Raw genomic sequence first — 24,325 nt, 5'->3', positions numbered from 1 at the left:
CTCGGTGATGTTTGTTTAACCTGATCAGTAGATGAGATCCACACTTTGACTTTTCCCGTATGCAGCTCTGTGTTTGCAATGTTCCCTGTGTCCTGGGCTGTTCCTACTAGTTTGCTATGAACACACATTCAACTCCACTTCCTAAAATACGAACAGACTCTCTATCCACAAGGCACTTCATATTATGGGAGGCAGTGTGACTGTGTTTGTGGGTAGGAAAGGGAAAGAGGAAGCCTTTAGAAGTCTGATGCTGCCCATCTCTGGCAGTTCAGCGTCCTAGAACGTGGTCACATCCATGGCCATGACTGGAATGACCCAGGTGTCGGTAGGGGAGGTAGTAGCAGAGGCCCTAGAAGTCTATGAGATGTGAGGAAACACACCCCCACTGCAGCCAAACCGTTTGAGGCAGGCAGACTGTACGATCAAGTTTAAGGAACACTTTTATTTATTTATTATTTTTATTTTATTTTATTTATTTATTTTTTTTTTTTTGGAGACACAGTCTGGCTCTGTCGTCCAGGCTGGAGTGCAGTGGCAAGATCTTGGCTCACTGCAAGCTCCGCCTCCCGGGTTCATGCCATTCTCCTGCCTCAGCCTCCTGAGTAGCTGGGACTACAGGCAAGTGCCACCACTCCCGGCTAATTTTTTTGTGTTTTTAGTAGGGACGGGTTTCACCGTGTTAGCCAGGATGGTCTAGATCTCCTGACCTCGTGATGCACCCGCCTGGGCTCCCAAAGTGCTGGGATTACAGGCGGGAGGCACTGCGCCCGGTCTATTTTTTTTTTCCTTTTTGTTTTGAGATGGAGTCTCCCTCTGTCTCGGTTCACTGCAACCTCCAACTCCCTGGTTCAAGCGATTCTCTTGTCTCAGCCTCCTGAGTAGCTGGGATTACAGGCAAGCGCCACCAGGCACAGCTAATTTTTGTATTTTTAGTAAAGGCACAGTTTCACTATGTTGGCCAAGATGGTCTCAATCTCCTGACCTTGTGATCTGCCCACCTCGGCCTCCCAAAGTGCTGGGATTACAGGCGAGAGTCACCACACCCGGCCCAATTTTTCCTTTTTTTTTTTTTTTTTTTTTTTTTTTTTTTTTGAGATGTAGTCTCGCTCTGTAGCCAGGTTGGAGTGCAGTGGCATGATCTCGGCCCACTGCAACCCCCGACTCCCTGGTTCAAGTCATTCTCCTGCCTCAGCCACCCAAGTAGCTGGGATGACAGGCAAGTACTACCATATACAGCTAAATTTGTTGTAGTTTTAGTAGAGACGGGGTTTCACCATGTTGGCCAAGATGGTCTTGATCTCCTGACCTCATGATCTGCCCACCTTGGCCTCCCAAAGTACTGGGATTACAGAGGGCCACATTTTTAACAAGTACCAAAAAATCATGTGATCTTAGACTCAAGGCCAGAAAAGAAATCCTGGGAGGAAAAGTACTTGCTCCATGTTCCCTATGACAGAAGACTTTGTGGGCCAGAGCTTCAGTGTCTCAATCTACCCTGAATTTACCCACAATTTTAATATCTTCTTCAAACCCTTAAATTGGCCACATCTGGATGAAGGAAGCAACCTATATCATAATCATTTTGGCTAAATACTTGGATCATTTCTGATATCTGAGTTTTTTTCTACATCTTCCTATTTGGAAGAATAAACTTGTGTGGGCCTTTAGCACCCTCCGGACAGCAAACTGCTTTGAAAGAGAAACCCCTTCCAAGAGACAATGGTGATTTCACACTGAAGACAGAAGTTGCTCTGCCTTAGGACTGCTTTTTCTGGGTTTTATTTTCTTATCATGATCAGTTACTAGTTCATATTTTCTGTTGAATTTTTTTAAAGGCATTATTGATGAGATTATGGCTTTCTCACAAACAATACTTCTTTGGTGAAAGTGGATTGAAATTAACAGAACTTAAATTTTTCAATGCTTTTCACGTTCAAGAGTTGAACGTGGCATGGTAGCTGAAGGAGTAGGAGGTAGATTTTGAGAAACATGATTTTTTTAGTTTAGATCATTTCAAATTTTTTGTTTTTATCCAAACTACAGAAAGTTTTAATGAGTTGTCAATTCAAAGGTCATTACAAAAAAATTTTTGAAGCTAAATCACAATGTAATTTTTGAATTATGATCTCAAAAAATTTGAATAATTGGATGGCATTGCTGTGACAAAACAAGGTTTTTCAGCTCTTTCATTTTTAAAAACGAAAACCTGATGTTGAATCATCTTGTTTTACCAAACAGTAGTATGCCCCCTTGAATATGTGACTAAGGAAAACTAATTAAAAATTAAAAACAACTTCATCTATCTCATTAATAGGTTCATATAAAAGAAAATATTTCCTTATCAAATAGACTGCTAGATATTCCTAGACTTGGCACTAACTTGAAATTTATGACATGTCTCTCCAATATTCGTGATACTTATTAAACTATTAAAATGATCTGACTCCATTCATTTTGTGAGAGCATGGCACCCTTCTCCGCTATATATGAAAGTTACCACTCTATTTTGTATCCTTCTTCATAGAAAACATAATTCCATCAAATTATTATTAAAACTTGTTTAATTGGGGTACAACCTTTTGATTACTTGTACTTTTGAAGACCAAACCCTAGATAGTTTGCACTTGGAAACAGTGCAGCTAGATTATTTAAACTTTATTTGGACACAGGCTAAGTACTTTTGGGGGGCAAAGGCAGGCAGAGCAGATGTTAAGGTTATTCCAGAGTGATCCTAAATTATTGAAAATAAATGTGAAGTTGTAGGCCATAGACAGTGGGTCATACCTGTAATCTCAGCACTTTCGTGGCTCTCTTGAGGTCAGCGGGTCAAGACCAGCTTAGCCAACATGGTGAAACTCCATCTCTACTAAAAATACAAAAATTAGCCAGTGTGATGGCACATGCCTGTAATCCCAGCTATTCTGGAGGCTGAGGCAGGAGAATTGTTTGAACCTGGAAGGCAGAGGATACAGTGAACTAAGATCATGCCACTGTATGCCAGCCTGGGCAACCCAGCAAGACTCCATAAAAAAAAAGAAAAAGAAAGGAGGGAGGGAGGGAGGGAGGGAAGGAAGGAAGGAAGGAAGGAAGGAAGGAAGGAAGGAAGGAAGGAAGGAGGGAGGGAGGGAGGGAGGGAGGGAGGGAGGGAGGGAGGGAAGGAAGGAAGGAAGGAAGGAAGGAGAGAAAGAGAGAGAGAGAGAGAGAAGCTGTGAAGTGCAGTCCCTTCATTTGTTAGTCATCTCCTCACTACCTCACGAGTTCCAACCAGAGGCCACATTTTTCTAGGCGGTCTCCAAATGTCCATTATGAGATAGACTTTAATAATGGCAATGAAGCTCCAGGAAAACTTACATTGTTATTAACATGGAATACAACCAGCCATGAAAGCTGTCAAAGATTTTTCCTGGAAAGATATAACTATCTACAGATTTTCTTCTTGACAACTGTGGCTATGTGATATTACACATTGAGAAGATTTAGAATTTGTGGGGACACTGAACCTTCTCAGCTAATGCGGTTTTCCTCTTTGAAAAAACAACACTGTGTTTCTGCTCCTGAACTGACCTCTGAGACCTCGATGGGATCTTGCTTCTGTCCTCAGCAGTTCAGCTTTACTCAGACCCCACGAAAACCATTGAGTTCTATGCCGGGGCCAGAAAAATGTTCTAACCTTGTGTGTCCGATCACTACCCTCACTGCTACCTGTAGATTTTTGCCCCACCTCAGGTTGCTTGGGCAAGGTTCTCTTTACTTCTAGTGTTCAGAGAGCACTACGCCTGCCACATCGGCCAGAACACAGCTTCTGAGACTCCCAAGTGCAATGGAAAAAAGAACAACCTAAGAGCAGTATAAAGACTGGGTGATATTGAGACCCTTGGATCTTACTTATTTTGGTTGCTCAAGTACTTCAATTTCTGAGACAGCCCTCCCAACTCCATGAATTCTTCCAAGAATCTGTACCCTCCACTTGCCTCCCTTAGACCCAGGAGTCTAATTTGTTATATGCCTTTGCAAGGAAATTGATTAAAAAAAAAAAATGAAAGCTATGTAATGTCAAAATACGGTGGTGTGAAACAGAATGTCCCCATTTTTGGTAAAGTTTAAAAGTTTCTGTAACACTGACCCAGTCAAAGACAGGTTCGATGTACCGTAAGTACCATTTGAAGAGCAAAAGCTTAAGTTTCAAAATAAATAAAGCAACAGTTTTGAGGGGGTATATTTGGGTTCAGGAAAAAATAATTGGTGGTACTCTCTGTTCAATATTAGAACTGAACTGGAAGGGGCTTTTAGACCCTATTTGCTGCTACTCTGTGATTGAGGGGGCACAGGGCAGAGATAAACATGCTGAACTAGCAGCATCAGTATTGGCGAGCTGTGCTGGGAATGTTCACAATGATTGCATAATAAGTCCCAGATCTTTATTTTATGATGGAAAAGTCTTCTTTGCCGTAATAAAGGTAAAGTAGAGTATGTATGAGGAGACGTTGGGATAACTTTATAATTCCTGATGAAACTACTTTGTTCCATATAATAAAGGTAATCTGGAACACAATAAAGGTAAAGTAGAGTATATACAAGGAGACTGTGGGATGACTTTATAACCCCTGATGAACCTACTTTGGTCCATATGTCAATAATTTCTTTCCTATGTTGCTGTACTCAGGTTCGATTTTCTACACAGATGGCATAAAATCAAGAATGCTCTGTGACAGTGTTTTAAATGAAATTTGGGTGCCTATGGAAGCACTGGTAATATGACCATAAGAAGCAAACCTGAAGGCTCAATAAGCTCTCTCTATTTGTGTCTTTTAAAGTGCGGATGATCATTACAAATGGGTGTTCACAGACAGGTGGTTTTCGTACTCTGTTCCTCTCTCTCTAGTCTTATAAAATTCTCCTATGCTATGTTAATTGCCAGTAATGTAGATGACCACTTGCCGACATAAAGCAAAGGAGGGAGGAATATGTATGAGAAGAGTCAAATAAGAGAAAATAACGCTTTGTGATTTTGTTTTTATTTCTTCAGTTTGGAAACAGCTCAGTGATGAGTCAAAACAATCCATACAAGAATTTAAACGACATACAAGGACAACAATTGCAGGGCTCCTGCTCAGGCACAGCCTCCAGGGCAGAATAACACAAGAGAAAAGTCTCCACAGGCTGCATTGATTGAAACCAGACCTAATCGTCAAAGTTAAGACACAGCAACTCCAGGCTTCAGCATAAAACCATACAAGTCCCCTGGAAGACGTGTCCCCCTCTGAAAGCATCTCCCTGCCCACAAACAACTGAAGGCCCGTGCACCCATCTTCTTCCAACTAGGCAGACACAGAAAGATGCCTCTATACGCCCTAGGAAGCAGAAATATTTAGTCAAAGTGATTATGAAACAAGTCACTGTCCTCATCTGGGGAAGACAAATGTCAGTTTGAGAAAGATGTTCAAGTCCTAGGCAAACCCAGGGTAGACTGAGATGCAGAAGCTCCAGCAAACACGGTCCCGTCATGGGAAGATGGATACGGTACTTCTTTCTTCACGAACAGACCTGTCCCTCTGGCCGTGGGCCTAAAAGAACATGGTTTTTCCGTCGTTGCTGTTGGGGAAGAGGCCCTTGCGCTTTAACCTGCGAACAGCCTCCCTTAAATGCTTGGGCTGAAGCGGGGGCGTTTCTCCCCACATCTCACACACGTCCAGGGCCTCTTCCACCACCTCTCCAACCAAGACCTTGGCTATTCCAGCCATGGCAATGGCCGTGTTCTCAGACACCGAGCTGCCACTGATAGACCGCATCAGATGTGCAACGCGTGCTTTTGGGAAAGCTGACCCGCGACACACTTCATAGCGGGCCAGCTGCTCCTCAGACATGGCGGACAGCAGGGTGCTCATCCTCTGAGCCTCCTCTGCCTCCACGGTGGGCTTCCTCTCCTTCTTTCCTTTGGTGTCTGTTTTCAGTCTTTTGGCTGCAGGAGGAGCTGAGGCTGAGGCTTCATTGTCACCTTCTGTGAGGTCCATGACATCCTGACTCCTGAGCTCACCTTCCTGATCCCTGGGTTCTTCCAAGTTCCCATCTAGGTCCTCAGGGATCCCAACCTTGTTACTGCCCTTCAGACCTCGGAGCAGGGCGAACATCTCAGCAGACACACCTGCTTGCCTGCCCGTCTCCATGGGTGGGATTCAGGTCTGCTCTCTGACAGCGCTGTAGAGGCGGAAGTTCCGGCTGGGGTGGTTTGATTATGGATCTGCAATGAGAACCATTCACAGATTTCAGCTGCTGGGTTTCTGCTGAGCCACAGTTTAACCACAACTGGACACAACTCCCTGCCTCCCGCTCCCACACACAAACACACACACTGGTTTTCTCACTTCCGCAATGTGAAGAAACTTGTGGATGGAGAGTATACCAGTTTCAGATCAATGGATAATAAATTCTCATAAAGTTTGAGTCTTTAAAACAAACCCCAACTCACAGGTCAGAAGTTCTACTGAGCCAAGTGAGTGCCTGCTGCTCAGAGTCACACGAGGGACTTCCAGGAAGGGTCTGACTGTGCGGTCGTGGACTTCACCTGAGAAGGGTCTGGCTTCGATCTGATTCGAGTTGGTGGCAGAATTCAGGCCCACTTGTTTGTTCTGCCTGCTGCTGGGAGGATGCTCTCGGCTCCTACAGGTGTTGACCGGGTCTGCGCTGTGGGACTCCCTGGGTCTGCACAGCCAGTGCTGAGGAATCTCCCTCAGGGAATGGAATCTCAGGGAGGTTCAGTCCCTTATAAAGAGTTCAGATGATTGAATTAGACCCAGCCCTTAACAGCTATTGGTTCAGGGTATCCTTAATCTAATCAGGGATTTGGGCGGCTCCTCAATTCATGGCTCCGCCCACACTCAAGGGAGGGGCAGATGTAGGGCGAGTCTCTGAGGGGCGGGTAATGCAGGGGGCTTTTCACAATTCTGTCTTCCTCACAGAATCGCAAAGTTCACATCTCACAACAACAGAAAAACATTTACAGTAAAAATGAGACATTTTATGAAGTTGCACATTAAAGAACTGAAGTGTCTGAGAAAAAAATGTCTAACTCATAGGGAAACAAGTGGTTTATCAGATACTCTGAAAAGAAACTGGGCTGGGTGAGGGGAATATGAAAATGTTATTTCAATTTTATTTATTTATTTATTCATTTATTTATTTACTTATTATCTTTGAGGCAGAGTCTCGCTCTGTGCCCCAGGATGAATTGCAGTGGCCTGATCTCAGCTCACTGCAACCTCCACCTCCTGGCCTCAAGCGATTCTCCTGCCTCAGCCTCCGGAGTAGCTAGGAATCAATGTGCGCACCACCGCGCCAGGTTAATTTTTGTATTTTTAAAAGTAGAGACAAGGTTTCACCATTTTGGCCAGGCTGGTCTTGAACTGCTGACTTCGTGTGATCTGCCCCCCTTGGATTCCCAAAGTGAAGGGATTACAAGCATGAGCCACTGCGCCCCGACTGCAATTTATATATTACATGTATATGTATACATAGGTCACAGAGAAGCACCAAAGACACAGAAAATTATGTCATGCACAAAGATATGAATCACATTTAGGGAAAATTATGTTGTGAAATGGCATAAAAAGTACTTCAGAAGGTAAAGCAAACACTCAAATATCTGACTTTTGAAGAGCTTTTGTTTATGCAATAATAGCTGGTAGAAGATATGAAATTACTGGCCAGGCACAGTGGCTCATGCCTATAATCTCAGGATTTTGGGAGGCCGAGGTGGGTGGATCTCCTGAGGTCAGGAGTTCGAGACCAGCCTGGACAACATGGTGAAACCCCTCCTTTCCAGTAACACATATTTACACTGGAACCTTTGTAAGTCACACACGGCCTTTGCTTTTCAATATTTACTAGTACCGAAGGCATGATTGGTAGGTTATAAGCAGAAACAAATGGCAACTCAAATAGGGAGAACCATCCAAAACTTGAAAATTAATCCCTGAAATAAAACAAACACAGATACATAAACTTCTCATAAAAATTGATTACCATATGTAGGTATCTCTCACTATATTCTAAAAAGGCACTGAATTTATCTAAACTTTATATACTCCTCATTTTTCTCTTAAGTTCTAGTGGGTCTTTATCTACAGAGGTAGACACTCTAGAGAGAGGTCTGAATTAATGACTTCTTAAATGAATAGAGAAGAAGAAGGCCATATACCTCCAAAATATGCAAGATAATCAAGGCATAAAGAACAAAATTAGATGTTGATTTATGTTTAGTTTTATCTAAGGACAAAGAATTAAATTAACTAATTTTATATACAAAATGACTATATTCCATAAATAAAGCTTGTAAATAACAAGATATATGTGTCGGGCTATTCAAAAATGTTTTACTGGCCGGGCACAGTGGCTCATGCCTGTAATCCCAGCACTTTGGGAGGTTGAGGCAGGCAGATGACTTGAGCCCAGGAGTTCAAGATGAGCCCGGACAACAGAGCGACACCTCTTCTCTACAAAAAATACATAAATTAGCCAGGGGTGGTGTACGTGACAGTGGTGTCAGCTACTTGGGAGGCTGAGGTGGGAGGATCCCTTGAGCCCAGGAGGCAGAGGTTGCAGTGAGCAGAGATCTTACTACTACACTCCAGCCTAGGTCATACAGCAACAACCTATCTCATTTTATGGTACCTAAAACAATTTGGTACTGCTAAAGCTATTCAAATAATGAAATGTTTTCAATATTTACTTCGCTAAGCTGTGACCTCAGTTCAGCAGTTCAGTGAGGTCGGGGTTGACTTCTCAGGACCTCATGGTGTTTTCATCCTGGGCAACAACAGGATAGCTCAGTTCAGGCATCAAATCCACGTTCAAAGTGGAAAAGAAGACGGGGGGGGCATCAGTGACACTCACATGTCACTGTTTTCTTAGAAAAGCTTTGCCTTCCCCAGGAGGCTACCAGCAGATTTGCGGGAGCATCACTTTTGAAGAGAAAAATGCCCCAGGAGAATCCCTCACAGTGGAGTGGCCATTTCAGGTTTCCACATTCCCCTTCCCTGTTCAGTTCATCCTCGTGGGACCTGATGAAGACCTCATGATCTCAAGCCTTGGTGTTTTTCTGCAGACATGTAAGTTGTGTAACGTGCAACTTTATCTTTTGTTTTTGTTTTTGTTTTTGAGACAGAGTCTCACTTTGTCACCAGCCTGGAGTACAGTGGTGTTATCTCGGCTCACTGCAACTTCCGCACCCCAGGTTCAAGTGATTCTCCTGCCTCAGCCTCCCGAGTAGCTGTGCTTACAGGCGCACGCCACCACGCCTGGCTAATGTTTTATATTTTTTAATAGAGACAGGGTTTCACCGTGTTAGCCAGGATGGTTTCAATCTCTTCACCTCATGAACTGCCCGCCTCGGCCTCCCAAAGTGCTGGGATTAGAGGTGTGAGCCCCCACGCCTGGCCTAACATGCAACTTTAAGGAACTATTTCCTTGATGTAAATAAAATGTAAACTTTCAGAATCCATTTGGCACCCAAAACCTTAATTTACCATCCCTCCCACAATGCGCAATCCAGAGGTGTTTCCCTCTAGTGGGGGAGGAAGAACCCAGGGGCTTAATGAGCTTTCACAGCCCTGATTAGGTTAAGCATCTGCTGAAGCACAGAATGCGGTGGAAGGTAGCTGGGTGGGTCTAATCCAATCATCCAAGCCTCCTATAAATGACTGAATTTGGCTGAGATCACAGAGATCTCCGGCCAGAGCAAGACTGCCTGGGAGAAACATTCTCCACTGTTGTGTGCAGACCTAGGAATCCCAAGGCCAGTCAAAGAGACTGAATACAGGGACCTCGGACCCACTGATCAGTGAGCTGGTAAGTCTGGGACTGGGTGGGAAGGGGCTAAGTGTATGGGAGCATCTTCTGCATAGATCCTAACACAGAGCCTCTCTGAATCCTGCCCCATATCCCCAATACCATTGCTGTCGGCTACCAGCGCTGCCTCCAGTTCACCAGGCTCAGCCCAAGGACAAGGGAGAGGCCACAGTCCTACACCATGGCTCACAGCAAGCAGACCGACTGCAAAGCCTCTGCCTGGCAGGCCCCCAGGAAGCCCCTGGCCACCAAAGCTGCCGGCAAGAGGGTCCTGGCTACCCGAGGGATCAAGAAGCCTCACCGCCACAGGCTTGGCACCCTGGCCCTGTGCAAAATCAGAAAGTATCAGAAGTCCACGCAGCTGCTTCTGCGAAAGCTGCCCTTCCACCGCCTGGTGCGCGAGATCGCCCAGGCCATCCAGCCAGATCTGAGCTTCCAGAGTGCGGCCATTGGCGATTTCAGGGGAACAGCGAGGCCTACCTGGTTTAAACACACCAACCCATGTGTTAATCATGCCAGGCGCGACACAGTTACGCCCAGAGACATACAGCTGGCCCGCCGCCTTCTCGGAGAGTGTGCCGAAGAGCCCACGCTCCTGGGAAACGCTGCACTGTGGACGGCTTCGCTTCACTTGGTTGTGTTTTTCTTCCTCTCTATGTTAATCATAGTTCTGATATTAGTGGTTCTCTTCACTTTTGGTTTTATGTCCCTCACTGGGTCCAAAAGTAGCCCTGCATATGATTAGGAGTAACAACAGAGGCAGATATAACCGGTACGACTGTGTTTCTGTTTTCTTTTCTCTGTAAACTTTCCATCTACATTGAGGGTCTAATGCATTCATGTCAACGGGGAATTTCTCACTGAACGCCTTTCAACAGTTCAAATCAGGAACAATTGTGAAAAAATGTGTTCATTAATATTCTTGAAAACCAAATAAAGTTCTTATTGGTGGCAAATAGAAAATGTCTCCTGCATTTGATCAAACAGCGCATGAGATCCACACTTTGACTTTTCCTATATGCAGCTCCGTGTTCTCAATGTTCCCTGTCTCCTGGGCTGTTCCTGAATGTATCTTTGCTGTGAACATACATTACATCCTACTTTCTAAAATGTGAATAGAATCTCTATACACAAGTCATTTCACATTATGGGAGGCAAAAACCAGTGTGGGTCTGTTTGTGGGTGGGAAAGGGAGAGAGGCACCCATCAGAAGTCCCATGCAGTCCATCACCAGCAGCTCAGTGTCCTAGAACGTGGTCCCAGCCGTGGCCAGGGCTGGAATGATACAGGTCTTGGTTGGGGGAGTGGTAGACGAGGTCCTGGGCGTGTTTGAGATGTGGGGAGACATGCCCCACTGCAGCCCAAGCATTGGAGGGAAACCTTTCTCACAGGACAGCCCTGTGGCCATTTCCCAAACACCTACTACAAAACAAAGTCATCTTCCTCTGGGCCCCAGTCCAGAAAGAAAGGCCTGATCTACAGGCACCTTCCACCACACCTGGCTAATTTTTTCTATTTTTAGTAGGGACGGGGTTTCACCCTGTTGGCCAGGATGGTCTCGATCTCCTGACCTTGTGATCCGCCCACCTCGGCCTCCCAAAGTGTTGGAATTGCAGGCGTGAGCCACCGCACCCGGCCAAATTTTGTTCCTTATGCCTCGATGAGCTTGCATATTTTGGGGGTATATGGCCTTCTTCTCTTTCCATTTAAGAAGTCATTAATTCAGTCCTCTCTCTAGAGTGTCTACCTCTCTAGATAAAGACCCACTAGGGTTTAAGAGAAAAATGAGGAGTATATAAAGCTTAGACAAATTCCGTGTCTTTTAAGAGTATAGTGAGAGATAACTGTTTGTGGTAATTAATTTTTATGAGAAGTTTACGTATCTGTGTTTGTTTTATTTCAGGGGTTAATTTTCAAGTTTTGGATGGTTCTTCCTGTTTGAGTTGCCATTTGATTCTGCTTATAACCTACCCATCATGCCTTCAGTACTAGTAAATATTGAAAAGCAAAGGCCCTGTGTGACTTACAAAGGTTCTGATGTAAACATATGTTGCTAGAAAAGAGGGATTTCACCATGTTGTCCAGGCTGGTCTCGAATTCCTGACCTCAGGAGATCCACCCACCTCGACCTCCCAAAATGCTGAGATTACAGGTACGAGCCACAGTGCCTGGCCAGTAATTTCATATCTTCTACCAACTATTTTGGAATAAACAAAAGCTATATAAAAGTCAGATATTTGAGTGTCTGCTTTATCTTCTGAAGTACTTTTTATGCCATTTCACAACATAATTTTCCCTAAATATGATTTATATCTTTGTGCATGACATAATTTTCTATGTCTTTGGTGCTTCTCTGTGACCTTTGTATGCATATATATCTGCAATATATAAATTGAAGTCTGGGCGCAGACTCATACCTGTAATCCCTTCACTTGGGAAGCCAAGGGAAGGCAGATGACTTGAAGTCAGCAGTTCAAGATCAGCCTGGCCAAAATGGCAAAACCCCATCTCTACTTAAAAAATACAAAAATTAGCCCTGCGTGGTGGTGCACACATTTAGTCCCAGCTACTCTGGAGGCTGAGGCAGGAGAATCGCTTGAGCCCAGGAGGCGGAGGTTGCAGTGAGTTGAGATCAGGCCACTGTAATCCAGTCTGGGGGACAGAGCGAGACGCTATCTCAAAAATAAATAAATAAATAAGATAAAATAAAATAAAATAAAATTGAAATAATATTTTCCTATTCCCCTCACACAGCGCAGTTTCTTTTCAGAGTATCTCATAAATCACTCGTTTCCCTATGAATTAGACATTTTTTCCCAGACATTTAAGTTTTCTAAGGTGCAACTTCATAAAATGTCTCATTTTTACTGTAAATGTTTTGTTGTTGTTGTTGTTGTTGTGAGATGTGAACTTTGCGATTCTGTGAGGAAGACAGAATTCTGAAATGCCCCCTGCATTTCCCGCCCCTCAGAGACTTGCCCTACATCTGCCCCTCCCTTGAGTGTGGGCAGAGCCATGAATTGAGGAGCCGCCCAAATCCCTGATTAGATTAAGGATACCCTGAACCAATAGCTGTTAAGGGCTGGGTCTAATTCAATCATCTGAACTCTTTATAAGGGACTGAACCTCCCTGAGATTCCATTCCCTGAGGGAGATTCCTCAGCACTGGCTGTGCAGACCCAGGGAGCCCCACAGCCCAGACCCGGTCAACACCTGTAGGAGCTGAGAGCATCCTCCCAGCAGCAGGCAGAACAAACAAGTGGGCCTGGGTCTCACAACCCTGAGGCATTGAATTCTGCCACCAACTCGAATCAGATCGAAGCCAGACCCTTCTCAGGTGAAGGCAACGACTGCACAGTCAGACCCTTCCTGGAAGTCCCTCGTGTGACTCTGAGCAGGAGGCAGTCACTTGGCTCAGTAGAACTTCTGACCTGTGAGTTGGGGTTTGTTTTAAAGACCCAAAATTTATGAGAATTTATTATGCATTGATCTGAAACTGGTATACTCTCCATCCACAAGTTTCTTCACATTGCGGAAGTGGGAAAACCAGTGTGTGTGTTTGTGTGTGGGAGCGGGAGGCAGGGAGTTGTGTCCAGTTGTGGTTAAACTGTGGCTCAGCAGAAACCCAGCAGCTGAAATCTGTGAATGGTTCTCATTGCAGATCCATAATCAAACCACCCCAGCCGGAACTTCCGCCTCTACAGCACTGTCAGAGAGCAGACCTGAATCCCACCCATGGAGACGGGCAGGCAAGCAGGTGTGTCTGCTGAGATGTTCGCCCTGCCCCGAGGTCTGAAGGGCAGCAACATGGATGGAATCCCTGAGGACCTAGATGGGAACTTGGAAGAACCCAGGTTTCAGAAAGGTGAGCTCAGGAGTCAGGATGTCATGGGCCTCACGGAAGGTGACAATGAAGCCTCAGCCTCAGCTCCTCCTGCAGCCAAAAGACTGAAAACAGACACCAAAGGAAAGAAGGAGAGGAAGCCCACCGTGGATGCAGAGGAGGCTCGGAGGATGAGCACCCTGCTGTCCGCCATGTCTGAGGAGCAGCTGGCCCGCTATGAAGTGTGTCGCGGGTCAGCTTTCCCAAAAGCACGCGTTGCACATCTGATGCGGTCTATCAGTGGCAGCTCGGTGTCTGAGAACACGGCCATTGCCATGGCTGGAATAGCCAAGGTCTTGGTTGGAGAGGTGGTGGAAGAGGCCCTGGACGTGTGTGAGATGTGGGGAGAAATGCCCCCGCTTCAGCCCAAGCATTTAAGGGAGGCTGTTCGCAGGTTAAAGCGCAAGGGCCTCTTCCCCAACAGCAACGACGGAAAAACCATGTTCTTTTAGGCCCACGGCCAGAGGGACAGGTCTGTTCGTGAAGGAAGAAGTACCGTATCCATCTTCCCGTGACGGGACTGTGTTTGCTGGAGCTTCTGCATGTCAGTCTACCCTGGATTTACCCTCAATCTTGATGTCTTACAATGTGAAGTTGGCCTTACCTAGATGAAGAGAACATATTTTCATAGTAGCCTTGGCTAAATGTTTGGGCCTCCAAGGGCATATTGAAGCATTTTTCTACGTCTTTCTAGTTGGAGGAAAAAAGGTGCCTGGGCCTTGAGCATCCTGTGGACAGGTAGCTGCCTTCAGAGAGGCAAGGCCTTTCCAAGAGATTTGTATGGTTTCATTCGGAAGCCTGGTGTTGCTGTGTCTTAGCTTGTATGCTTATGTCTGGGTTTTCGTAAGTGAAGCTTCCAGAAATATTTCCCAATTGTTGTCCTTCTGTGTATTTTCAATGCTCATATGTATTTTCGTGACTCATCACAAGAACAGTTAAACTGTTAAACTGTTTTCCAAACTGCAGAAATAAAAATAAAATCACAAAGCATTTTTTTCTCTAAGTTGACTCTTCTCCTATTCCTGCCTACTGTGCTTTCTGTCAGCAAGTGATGCTTTACTTTTTTAATATATAATATAGTATCAATGCTTCATGGAAGTCTAGAGAGACGGAAACCAATTCCAAAACACCTTTCCTCAACCAGTCATTTGTAATGGTCGTATGTGCGGTTCAAAAGACACAGGGAAAGCCTATGGATACTTCACGTTTGCTACACATGGTGATATTACCAGTACTTCCAGAGACACTGAAATTTGGTTCAAAACATTGCTTTAGAGTATTCTTGATTCTATTATTCCTTCTACCGATGATCCACTCAGAAAATCAAACCTGAGTACAGAGACATTGGAGAAGTTATTAAAATATCAGACAAATAGGTTCATCACGAGTTACAAAGCTATTCCATCCTCTACTTGTACATACTCTGCTTTCCATTTATTATGGAAAAGAGTAATTTTTCATTATAGAATAAAGACCTGAGATTTATTATGGAATCACTGTGAACCTTCCCAGCACAGCTCCCAGATATCCACGGTGCTATTTCAGTCTTTTTACCTTTGCCATGTGCCCCCTGAATCACAGAGTATAAGCAAAAAGGATGTAAAATCCCCTAGGTTCAGCTGTAATATTGAATGGAGAGTAACATGTACTCTTTCTTCCTGCAGCCAAAGATACCCCCATAAAATATAGTTTTATTTCCTCAGACACTCAGCTTTTGCTCTTAAACTAATACTTATTGTACATAGAATCTGTCTTTGGGTATTACACAAATTTCTAAACTTTACCAAGTATGGGAAATTCTGTTTCATACCTCCGTATTCTGACATTGTTTAGCTTTCCTTTTATTTTACCAACTTCTGTGTAAAGGCGTATAACAAGTTAGACCAGTGTGTCTTAGAGAGACACAGGGAGGGTACAGGTTCTTGGAAGAACTGATGGAGATGGGAGGGCTCTCTCAGGAATTAAAGTGCTTGAGCAACCAAAAGAAGTAAGATCCAAGAGACTTCATATCTCCCAGTCTTTAGATTGCTGTCAGCTCATTCCTTTCCCATGGCATTGAGCAATCTTGGAAGCTGTATTCTGGCAGACGTGGCAGGTCTAGCACTTTCTGAACACTAGAGGAAAAGAGAACCTGGCCCAAGCAGCCTGATTTGGAGACAAGCATCTGCAGAGAACAGTACCGGTGATTGCACACACAAGCTTCGAACATTTTTCTGGCCCCTCATAGAACTCAATACTTTGAGTGGGGTCTGAGTAAAGCTGACCTGAAATTCCCATCAAGGTCTCAGAGGTCAGCTCAGGAGCAGGAACACAGCATTGTTTTCGCAGAGAGGAAAACTGGATTAGCTGAGAAGGTTCAGTGTAATTACACCTGGTTTTTTTTTTTTTTTTTTTTTTTTTTTTCACTTTAAGTTTTGGGAGTCATCTGTAGAACGTGCAGGTTTGTTACAAAGGTATACATGTGCCGTAGTGGTTTGCTGCACCTATCAACCCATTATCTAGGCTTGAAGCCCCACATGCTTTGGATATTTGTCCTAATGCTCTCCCTTCCCTTGCCTCCCTCCCCATGACAGGCCACGGTGTATGATACTCCCCTCTCTGTGTCCATGTGTTCTCATTGATCAACTCCCACTGTGAGTGAGAACATGTGGTGTTTGGTTTTCTGTACCTGTGCTAGTTTGCTGAGAATGATGGTTTCCAGTGTCATCCATGTCACCATAAAGAACACGAACTCATTCTTTTTTATGGCTGCATAGTATTCCATGGTGTATATATGCCACATTTCCTTTATCCAGTCTATCATTGATGGGCATTTGAGTTGGTTCCAAGTCTTTGCTATTGTAAACTGTGCTGCAATAAACATACATGTGTATGTGTCTTTATAGTAGAATGATTTGTAATCCTTGGATATATACCCAGTAATGAGATTGCAGGGTTCAATGGTATTTCCGGTTCTAGATCCTTGAGGAATTGCCACACTGTCTTCCATAATGGTTGAACTAATTTATACTCTCACAGACATTGTAAAAGTGTTTCTATGTCTCCACAGCCTTGCCAACATCTGTTGTTTCCTGACTTTGTAATAATTACATACTAAATCTTCTCAATATATAATATCATATGGCCACAGCTCTCAAGAAAGAAATCTGTAGAAAGTGGTTTCTTTCCAGGAGAAATCTTTGACAGCTTTCATGGCTGATTATATTACATGTTAATGACAATAAAGTTTTTCCTGGAACTTCATTACTATTCTTAAGACTATCTCATAATGTACATTTGGAGACTGCCTAGAAAAATGTGGTCTCTGATTGGATGCTGGTAAAGTGGTGACAAGATACCTAACAAAGTGAGTATACTTGACTATTTTCCATCATTTACTATTTTGGGATAAGCTTAACATCCTCAGTGCCTGCCTTTGCCCCTCACAAGTAATTAGCGTATGCCCAAATAAAGTTTAAGCAAGCTAGCTCCACTATTCCCAAGCACATATTATCTAGGGTCTAGTCTTTAGAAGTATAAAGTACAAAGCTTCAAAGTACAACTGGCCAGGTGTGGTGGCTCACGTCTGTAATCCCGGCACTTTGGGAGGCCAAGGCAGGCAGATCACGAGGTCAGGAGATGGAGACCATTCTACCTAACACGGTGAAACCCCATTTCTACTAAAAAAATACAAAAAAAATAGCTGGGCATGGTGGCGGGGGCCTGTAGTCCCAGCTACTCGGGAGGCTGAGGCAGGAGAATGGCGTGAACCTGGGAGGTGGAGTTTGCAGTGAGCCGAGATTGTGCCACTGCACTCCAGACTGGGCAACAGAGTCAGACTCTGTCTAAAAAAAAAAAAAAATGTACAACTACATAAAAAGATATATCCAAACTAGAAAGGTTTAAATGATAAATTGATGGATTTGTGTTTCCTATGGAAGAGGGAACAAAGCACAGTGCTAATATACATATATTACTTAGTTTAAAGATAGGAAAGCATGAATCTTTTTATTTTCTCTGTAGTTTGCCTTGTGACATTACCACTCAGAGAGATGTTGATACTTCACTTTTCTAGTGTTTACTGATTTCAAGACAAGGTGATGATATTGAATCTCCTTAGGAGCCACCCTGATACTGGAACTCCATTTTATTGTGGTTATACATTTGTTACCGTTTATCTTATATTCATGGTATTGGATCAATTACACATCGGTATAATTACAAATAATGTTCAAATACACAAAATACTTAATGGTCAAATCCTACACTGAGAGGGAATTTTATTTTTAATTTTTGTGTTCTTATAGAATAATTTGGAAAATAAAGTAACAATTGAATTTTATCTTGTATGAAAATGTATTGTCATCATATGTATATCTGTTTTAGAGAAGCACAAAACAGAAACAAACATGTTATTTCGGCCATAAACCTAGTTTACAATGGGGCCAATTCCTTGGAGGTGAAGGCGTGGAAAGGAGTGCCCAGATTAGACGGGGTATCTGGGGTCTGTGCTTCTCTCAGTTTTCCATGCGGCTCCTAGAGTGTGTTACCATTCTAACATCATCACATATCACTCCCTGACATGAAACAGTCTTGGTAGGAAAGTAAAAAGAGTCATTTTCAAGAAGAAAACTGTTTTTCAATTTCACTTTTATTTTTACAAGCTGGAAAAGAGGTGCTTGATTCCCCAGGAAAAGCTACGGAAACGTGCTAAATGTGTACAAGGGCAACTACTCCAGTACTCTTAGAAAGCCCAGGACCTTAAGGATAGAGTATTGTAAGGGAGGACTTTGTTGTATCTCCTTAAAATCACATATGAGCAAAAATCCTAAGTTATATCCACTTCAAGATTCCGTGTGAATCCACCATAGTCTCCTAAAAGGGTTTCTTTCTTCTCTCTAAAAACAGTTCCCTGTCCACAGGAGGCTCAAGGTCCATGTACCTTTGTTCTTCCAACTAGGAAGCCCTAGAACAATGCCTGCTCATACATGGACCTCAGGGACCCAAATATGATGATGATGACGATGACGGTGATTGTTATTTTCTTGAGCCAGGGTCTCCCTCTGCCAGCCAGGTAGGAGAGCAGTGGCTCCATCTCAGCTCACTGGGATCTCCACCTCCAGAGCTCAAGAGATCCTCCTACCTCAGCCTCTGGAGTAGCTGAAAGAGCAGGCACCAACCACCACATTTAGCTTTTTTTTTTCCCACTTTAATTGTAGAGAGGAAGTTCCGTCATGTTGCCCAGGATGGTCTGGAACACCTGAGTTTAAGTGATCCGCCAACCCCGCTCTCCCAAAATGCTCTCTGTCGCCTATAGTCCCAGCTACTCAGGAGGCTGAGGCAGGAGAATGGCGTGAACCCGGTAGGCTGAGCTTGCAGTGAGCCGAGACCGCGCCATTGCACTCCAGACTGGACAACAGAACTAGACTCCGTCTGAAAAAAAAAAAAAAAAAAAAAAAAAAGAGGAAATATAGACAATGAGATGTATCTATTTTAAATATGAATAAATAAATCAGTAGTTGAGTGGTTGCAAGGGACCAACGGTGAAGGAAAAGTGCAGAGAGTGGACACAGTGCATTTGTACGGAAGTGAAACTAGTCCATAGAATACAATAACGGTGGACACGTGTAATTATGCCTTTGCTCAGATCCATGGAATATACAACAGCCAAGTGAATCCTAAGAAGAGCTATGGTCTTGGAGTCAGAGTGACGTGTCAGTGTAGGCTAAATGATTGTAGCCAAAGTCCCAATCTAGGAGAGAAAGTTGATAATAAGGGGGCCTATGAATATGTTGGGGGAGAGGATATCTGTAACCTCTGTTCCTTTTGCCCCATTTTGGCATGAACCTAAAGGTTTTCTATGAAATGAGCTCTATTTTTAAAACAGTAATGTAAACTTATTTTGTGAGTGTTGATTATCCTGGAATTTCCTGTTTGGTGCGTGATATATGCATTGCATACATGGGCATTAAATTTCTACTACACATATCAGAGAAGCCTGTTAACCGTGTATTGAAATAGGGGCCTTTTGTTTGTGTGTTGTTTCTTCTGCTTTGCCTTTTCTCATGGAGCCAAAGGTATGAAGGTAGCAGCTGTGGCCTCGGTTCAGCAGCAGCTCAGTAAACTCAGGGTCTTCACTGGGCCTCATGGCATTTCCAAAGTTGGCAAATGGAAACAAAGCTCAGCCCCAGTACCAAGGTAAGAAAAAAAACAGGCGGCCTCAGTGACAGGCCCATAGGACCAGTTGATCAAAAAGCCACAGCTTCGCCTGAAGGCTACCCGCAGATTCCCATGAATGTCACTTTGGGAGAGAAAAATGCCCCCAAGAGCATCCCTGTTAGAGGTTTTCTATCTTTCCCTCCCCGTTTCACCTCATCCTCCGGGAACCTGAGAGACACCTCATGATCGCACCCTTGGTGTTTTGCAGCAGTCACCAATGTCGTGTAACATGCAACTTTACTCATATGTCTTTTTCATTGTAATGACTTCCATGTAAACTTTCAGAATCTCCTTGGAACCCAGAATTTTATCTAACTCGCACCTACCATCCCTCCCATGATGCACACAGCAGAGGTTCCTCCCTCCCTGGGGGTGTGTGCAGAATCCGGGGACTTGATTGGGTTTTCACAGCCCTGGTGAGATTGAGGATCTAGTGAAGCAAGGAATACAATGGAAGGTAGCAGGGAGGGCCTAATGCAATCATCTGAGCTCCTTATAAGAGGCAGGGCTTTACCGAGACCACAGAGATCTCCAGTCAGAAAGAGACTGCCTGCGAGGGAGATTCCTGGCTGCTGCTGTGTAGACCAAGGAAACCCACGACACTCCAGGAAGACTAGAAGCCCGGCCTCCGACCCACAGACCTGAGAGCTGGTAAGTCTGGGGCTGGGTTTGCAGGGACTAAGTGTGTGGGAGAGTCATGCGCATGGACCTCAACTCACAGGCTCTCTGAATCCTGTCCACAGCACCACTGCCCTCGTTTTCAGACGCCAGCACCGCCTGCAGCAGGCCAGGCTCAGCCCAAGGAGAGCGGAGAGGCTAAGACCCCGAAACATGGCTCGCACCAAGCAGACCGCACGGAAAGCCACCAACTGGCAGGCCCCCAGGAAGCCCCTGGCCACCAAAGCAGCCGCCAAAAGGGCGCCGCCTAGAGGAGGGATCAAGAAGCCTCACCGCTACAAGCCTGGCACCCAGGCGCTGCGGGAAATCAGAAAGTACCAGAAGTCCACGCAGCTGCTCCTGCGCAAGCTGCCTTTCCAGTGCCTGGTGCGCGAGATCGCTCAGGTCATCAGCCTGGACCTGCGCTTCCAGAGCGCGGCCATTGGCGCCCTGCAGGAGGCCAGCGAGGCCTACCTGGTGAACCTCTTTGAAGACACCAACCTGTGTGCCATCCATGCCAGACGTGTCACAATTATGCCCAGAGACATGCAGCTGGCCCGCCGCATCCGCGGAGAGGGTGCTTAAGAGCCCACGCTCCTGGGAAACGTTGCACTCTAGAGGACTTCTTTTCTATTTGGTTGTGTTTTCTTTCTTCTCTTCCCCCTGTAACTGGTAGTTCTGATGTGAGAAGTTTTGTTCTGTTTTGGTTTCTTTTCCCTCCTGGGGTCCAAAGGTAGCTAAGCATAGGATTGCCAGTGGAAACGTAGGCAGAAATCAGGTGGCGGTTGTGTCTGTGTGTGCTTCTGTTAGGAAACGTCTCATCTACCTTGAGGCTCCCAAGGCACTAGTGTCAAGTGGAAATGTGTCTGTGAGCGAGTTTCAGTTCAACTCTGTAAAATTATAAAGAAATCTGTTTCTTTCTTTACTATGTCTGCATATGGGTTCCGTAAACAAAGTAAATTTCTTATTAATGAGAGCTAAAAGATGTTTATTGCATTTTATGAAACAGTAGATTCCAGATATACTTGGAGGTTTTATGTATGCAACTGTGTTTTCAATGTTCCCTGTCTCCTGTGATGTTTCCACTAGTTTGCTATGAAAATACGTTAAACTTCATTGTCTACAATTTGAATAAACTCTGTATTTACAAATTACTGCACATTGTGGAAGCAGTGTGAGTAGAATCCAGTGGAGTATATCTGTGATTTGAAGGGAGTCAGAGGCACCCATTGGGAGTCTGATGCAGTCCATCTCTGGTGGCCTATATCCCGGAGTGTGGTCATTGTCTTGGTTGGAATGGTCAAGGCCTTGGTCACACAGGTTGTAGAAGAGGCTCTGGACATGTGTGAGATTTGAAAAAGAGATGCCCCTGAGAAAGCTTGCCTGCACATTTAAGTTTAAGGGCCACATTTTTATCAAGTACAAAAAATTATGTGATTTTCAGCCCAAGACGAGAAAAGTAATCCTGTTCCTGAGGGAAGAAGTACTGGCTCCGTCTTCCAATGACAGAAGACTGTATGCTGGAGCTTCCGCATCTCAGTCTATCCTGGACCCACCCTAGATTTTTAACACCTTCCTCAAACTCTGACATGGTCTCACCTAGATCATGGAAGCAGCCTTTTTCATAATCACTTTGACTAAATATTTGTTCCTCCTTGAGTGAATTGAATCATTTTTCTACGTCTTCTCCGTTGGAAGAAGAAAAGTGCATGGTCCCTGAGAACCTTTGGAACAGACAGCTGCTTTGAGAGAGAAACACCTCCCAAGGGACTGTGATGGTTTCACATTGAAGCCTGAAGTTGTTCTGCCTTAGGATTATTTCTGGGTTTTCTTTTCTTATCGTAATCAATTACTAGTTGATATTTTCTGTTGGAATTTTTAGAAAGGGCTTACTGATGAGATTATGACTTTCTCATTAAAAATACTACTTTGGTGAAAGTATATTAAAATTAACAATACTCGAATTTCCGATACTTACATATACAATAGTTGAACATGGCATGGTAGGTGAAAGTGAGAAGTAGAATTTGACAAACACCATTTTACCAAACATTAGTATGTTCCCTTGAATATGTGACTAAGAAAAACTAAGTAATTAGGGGGAAAAAAAGAAACACCTTATATATCTCTTTTATAGATTCGTTCAGAAAAAAAAAATACTCTTTACAATGTCTTACTATGTCTTGATATTCCTAGACATGGCACTGACTTAAAATTTCATGAATCATCTCTCTAATATTCATGTTACTCAAGAAACTATTATAAAAGATTTGACTACATTCATTTTATAAGAGCCCTGCCCTCTTCTCACCTACATATGTATGTTAGCACTCTGCGTTGTACTGTCTTCCGTAGAAAACACAAATCCATCAATTTATCATTTCTGCTTTTTTAGTTTGGGTACAACTTTCTGTGAGTTATACTTTTAAACTTTTTACTTTGTACTTTTAAAGACTAGACCCTAGATCATATGTGCTTCAGAATAGTGGAGCTAGATTGCTTAAGCTTTATTTGGACATATGGTAAGTATTTTTGTAGGGCAAAGGCAGGCAATGAGGATGCTAAACTTATCCCACAATACTAAATTATTGAAAATAGTCAAGTACAGTCACTTTACTTGTTAGAAATTTCATCACCACCTTACCAGCACCAATCAGACACCACATTTTTCTAGGCGGTCTCCAAAGGCACATTATGAGATAGACATTAAGGATGGTAACGAAGCTCCATGAAAAACGTCATTGTCATTAACATGTAATACAACCAGCCATGAAAGATATCAAAGATTTCTCCTGGAAAGATACCACGTTCAACAGACTCCTTTCTTGAGAGCTGTGGCTGTATGATATTCTATATTGAGAAGATTTTGAATGTGTAGGGAAACTGAAACTTCCCAGCTAATCCATTTTTCCTCTTTGAGAAACACACTGCGTTCCTGCTCCTGAGCTGACCTCTGAGATCTTGATGGGAACTTGTTTCTGTCTTCAGCAGTTCAGCTTTACTCAGACCCCACTCGAAGCATGCAGTTCTATGGGGGGCCGGAAAAACGTTCTGAGCGCATGTGTCCAGTCACCACTGTCACTGCTCTCTGCAGTGGCTCATTCCCACTTCAGGCTGCTTGGGCCAGGTTTTCTTTACTCTGGTGTTAAGAGACTGCTCGGCCTGCCACGTCTGCCAGAGCACAGCTCCCAAGATTCCTCAATGCCATGGGAAAGGGATGAGCTGACAGCCCTCTAAAGACTGGGAGATATTGAGTCTCTTGGATCTTACTTCTTTTGGTTGCTCAAGCACTTTAATTCCTGAGAGAGCCCTCCCATCTCCATCAGTTCTTCCAAGGACCTGTACCCTCCTGTGTCTCTCTAAAACACACTGGTCTAACTTGTTATACGCCTCTACAGGGAAGTTGGTAAAATAAAAGGAAAGCTAAACAATGTCAGAATATGGAGGTAGGAAACAGAATTTCCCCACGCTTGGTAAAGTTTAGAAATTTATGTAATGCTCAGCCAAAGATAGATCCTATGTACAATAAGTTCTATTTTAAGAGCAAAAGCGGAGTGTATGAGGAAATAAAACACTTTGTGGAGGTATCTTTGGCTTCAAGAAGAAAGAATAGATGTTATTCTCCACTCGATATGAGAACTGAACTGTGGGGGCTTTTAGATCCTTTTTGCTTATACTCTGTGATTCAGGGGGCACATGGCAAAGGTAAACAGATCCTGAAATAGCACCGTGGATATCTGGGAG

At 44.0% G+C, this 24,325-nt stretch overlaps 3 protein-coding genes and 1 pseudogene across 4 annotated transcripts; 3 read left to right on the top strand and 1 right to left on the bottom strand.

Annotated features, from left to right (window-relative positions):
• Nucleotides 1-5,564: 5,564 nt before the first annotated feature.
• Nucleotides 5,565-6,164, bottom strand: LOC144341263 (TATA-box binding protein associated factor 11 like protein 2). Its single transcript, XM_078004352.1, has one exon. It carries the CDS (start codon nt 6,162-6,164, stop codon nt 5,565-5,567), a length of 600 nt encoding a protein of 199 aa, XP_077860478.1.
• A 3,860-nt stretch (nt 6,165-10,024) lies between these two features.
• LOC144341221 (histone H3.3 pseudogene) lies at nt 10,025-10,588 on the top strand (annotated as a pseudogene).
• A 2,394-nt stretch (nt 10,589-12,982) lies between these two features.
• LOC144341220 (TATA-box binding protein associated factor 11 like protein 2-like) lies at nt 12,983-14,716 on the top strand. Of its 2 annotated transcripts, none has more exons than XM_078004328.1 (2): nt 12,983-13,186; nt 13,505-14,713. In XM_078004328.1, exon 2 carries the CDS (start codon nt 13,579-13,581, stop codon nt 14,176-14,178), a length of 600 nt encoding a protein of 199 aa, XP_077860454.1. In that variant the 5' UTR covers nt 12,983-13,186; nt 13,505-13,578; the 3' UTR covers nt 14,179-14,713. The 2 variants fall into 2 exon arrangements, with proteins under 2 accessions (XP_077860454.1, XP_077860453.1); XM_078004327.1 differs by having other exon boundaries at nt 12,994-13,276; nt 13,505-14,716.
• A 6,039-nt stretch (nt 14,717-20,755) lies between these two features.
• LOC144341219 (histone H3.X-like) lies at nt 20,756-21,166 on the top strand. The gene has a single exon (XM_078004326.1). The coding sequence runs from the start codon at nt 20,756-20,758 to the stop codon at nt 21,164-21,166; it is 411 nt and encodes a 136-aa protein (XP_077860452.1).
• The last annotated feature ends 3,159 nt before the right edge of the window (nt 21,167-24,325 follow it).

Source organism: Macaca mulatta, chromosome 6 (assembly GCF_049350105.2).
Source record: "Macaca mulatta isolate MMU2019108-1 chromosome 6, T2T-MMU8v2.0, whole genome shotgun sequence".
Lineage (NCBI taxonomy): Eukaryota > Metazoa > Chordata > Mammalia > Primates > Cercopithecidae > Macaca > Macaca mulatta.
Note: the sequence above shows the minus strand (reverse complement) of the source record. Positions and strands in the feature narration are given on the sequence as shown.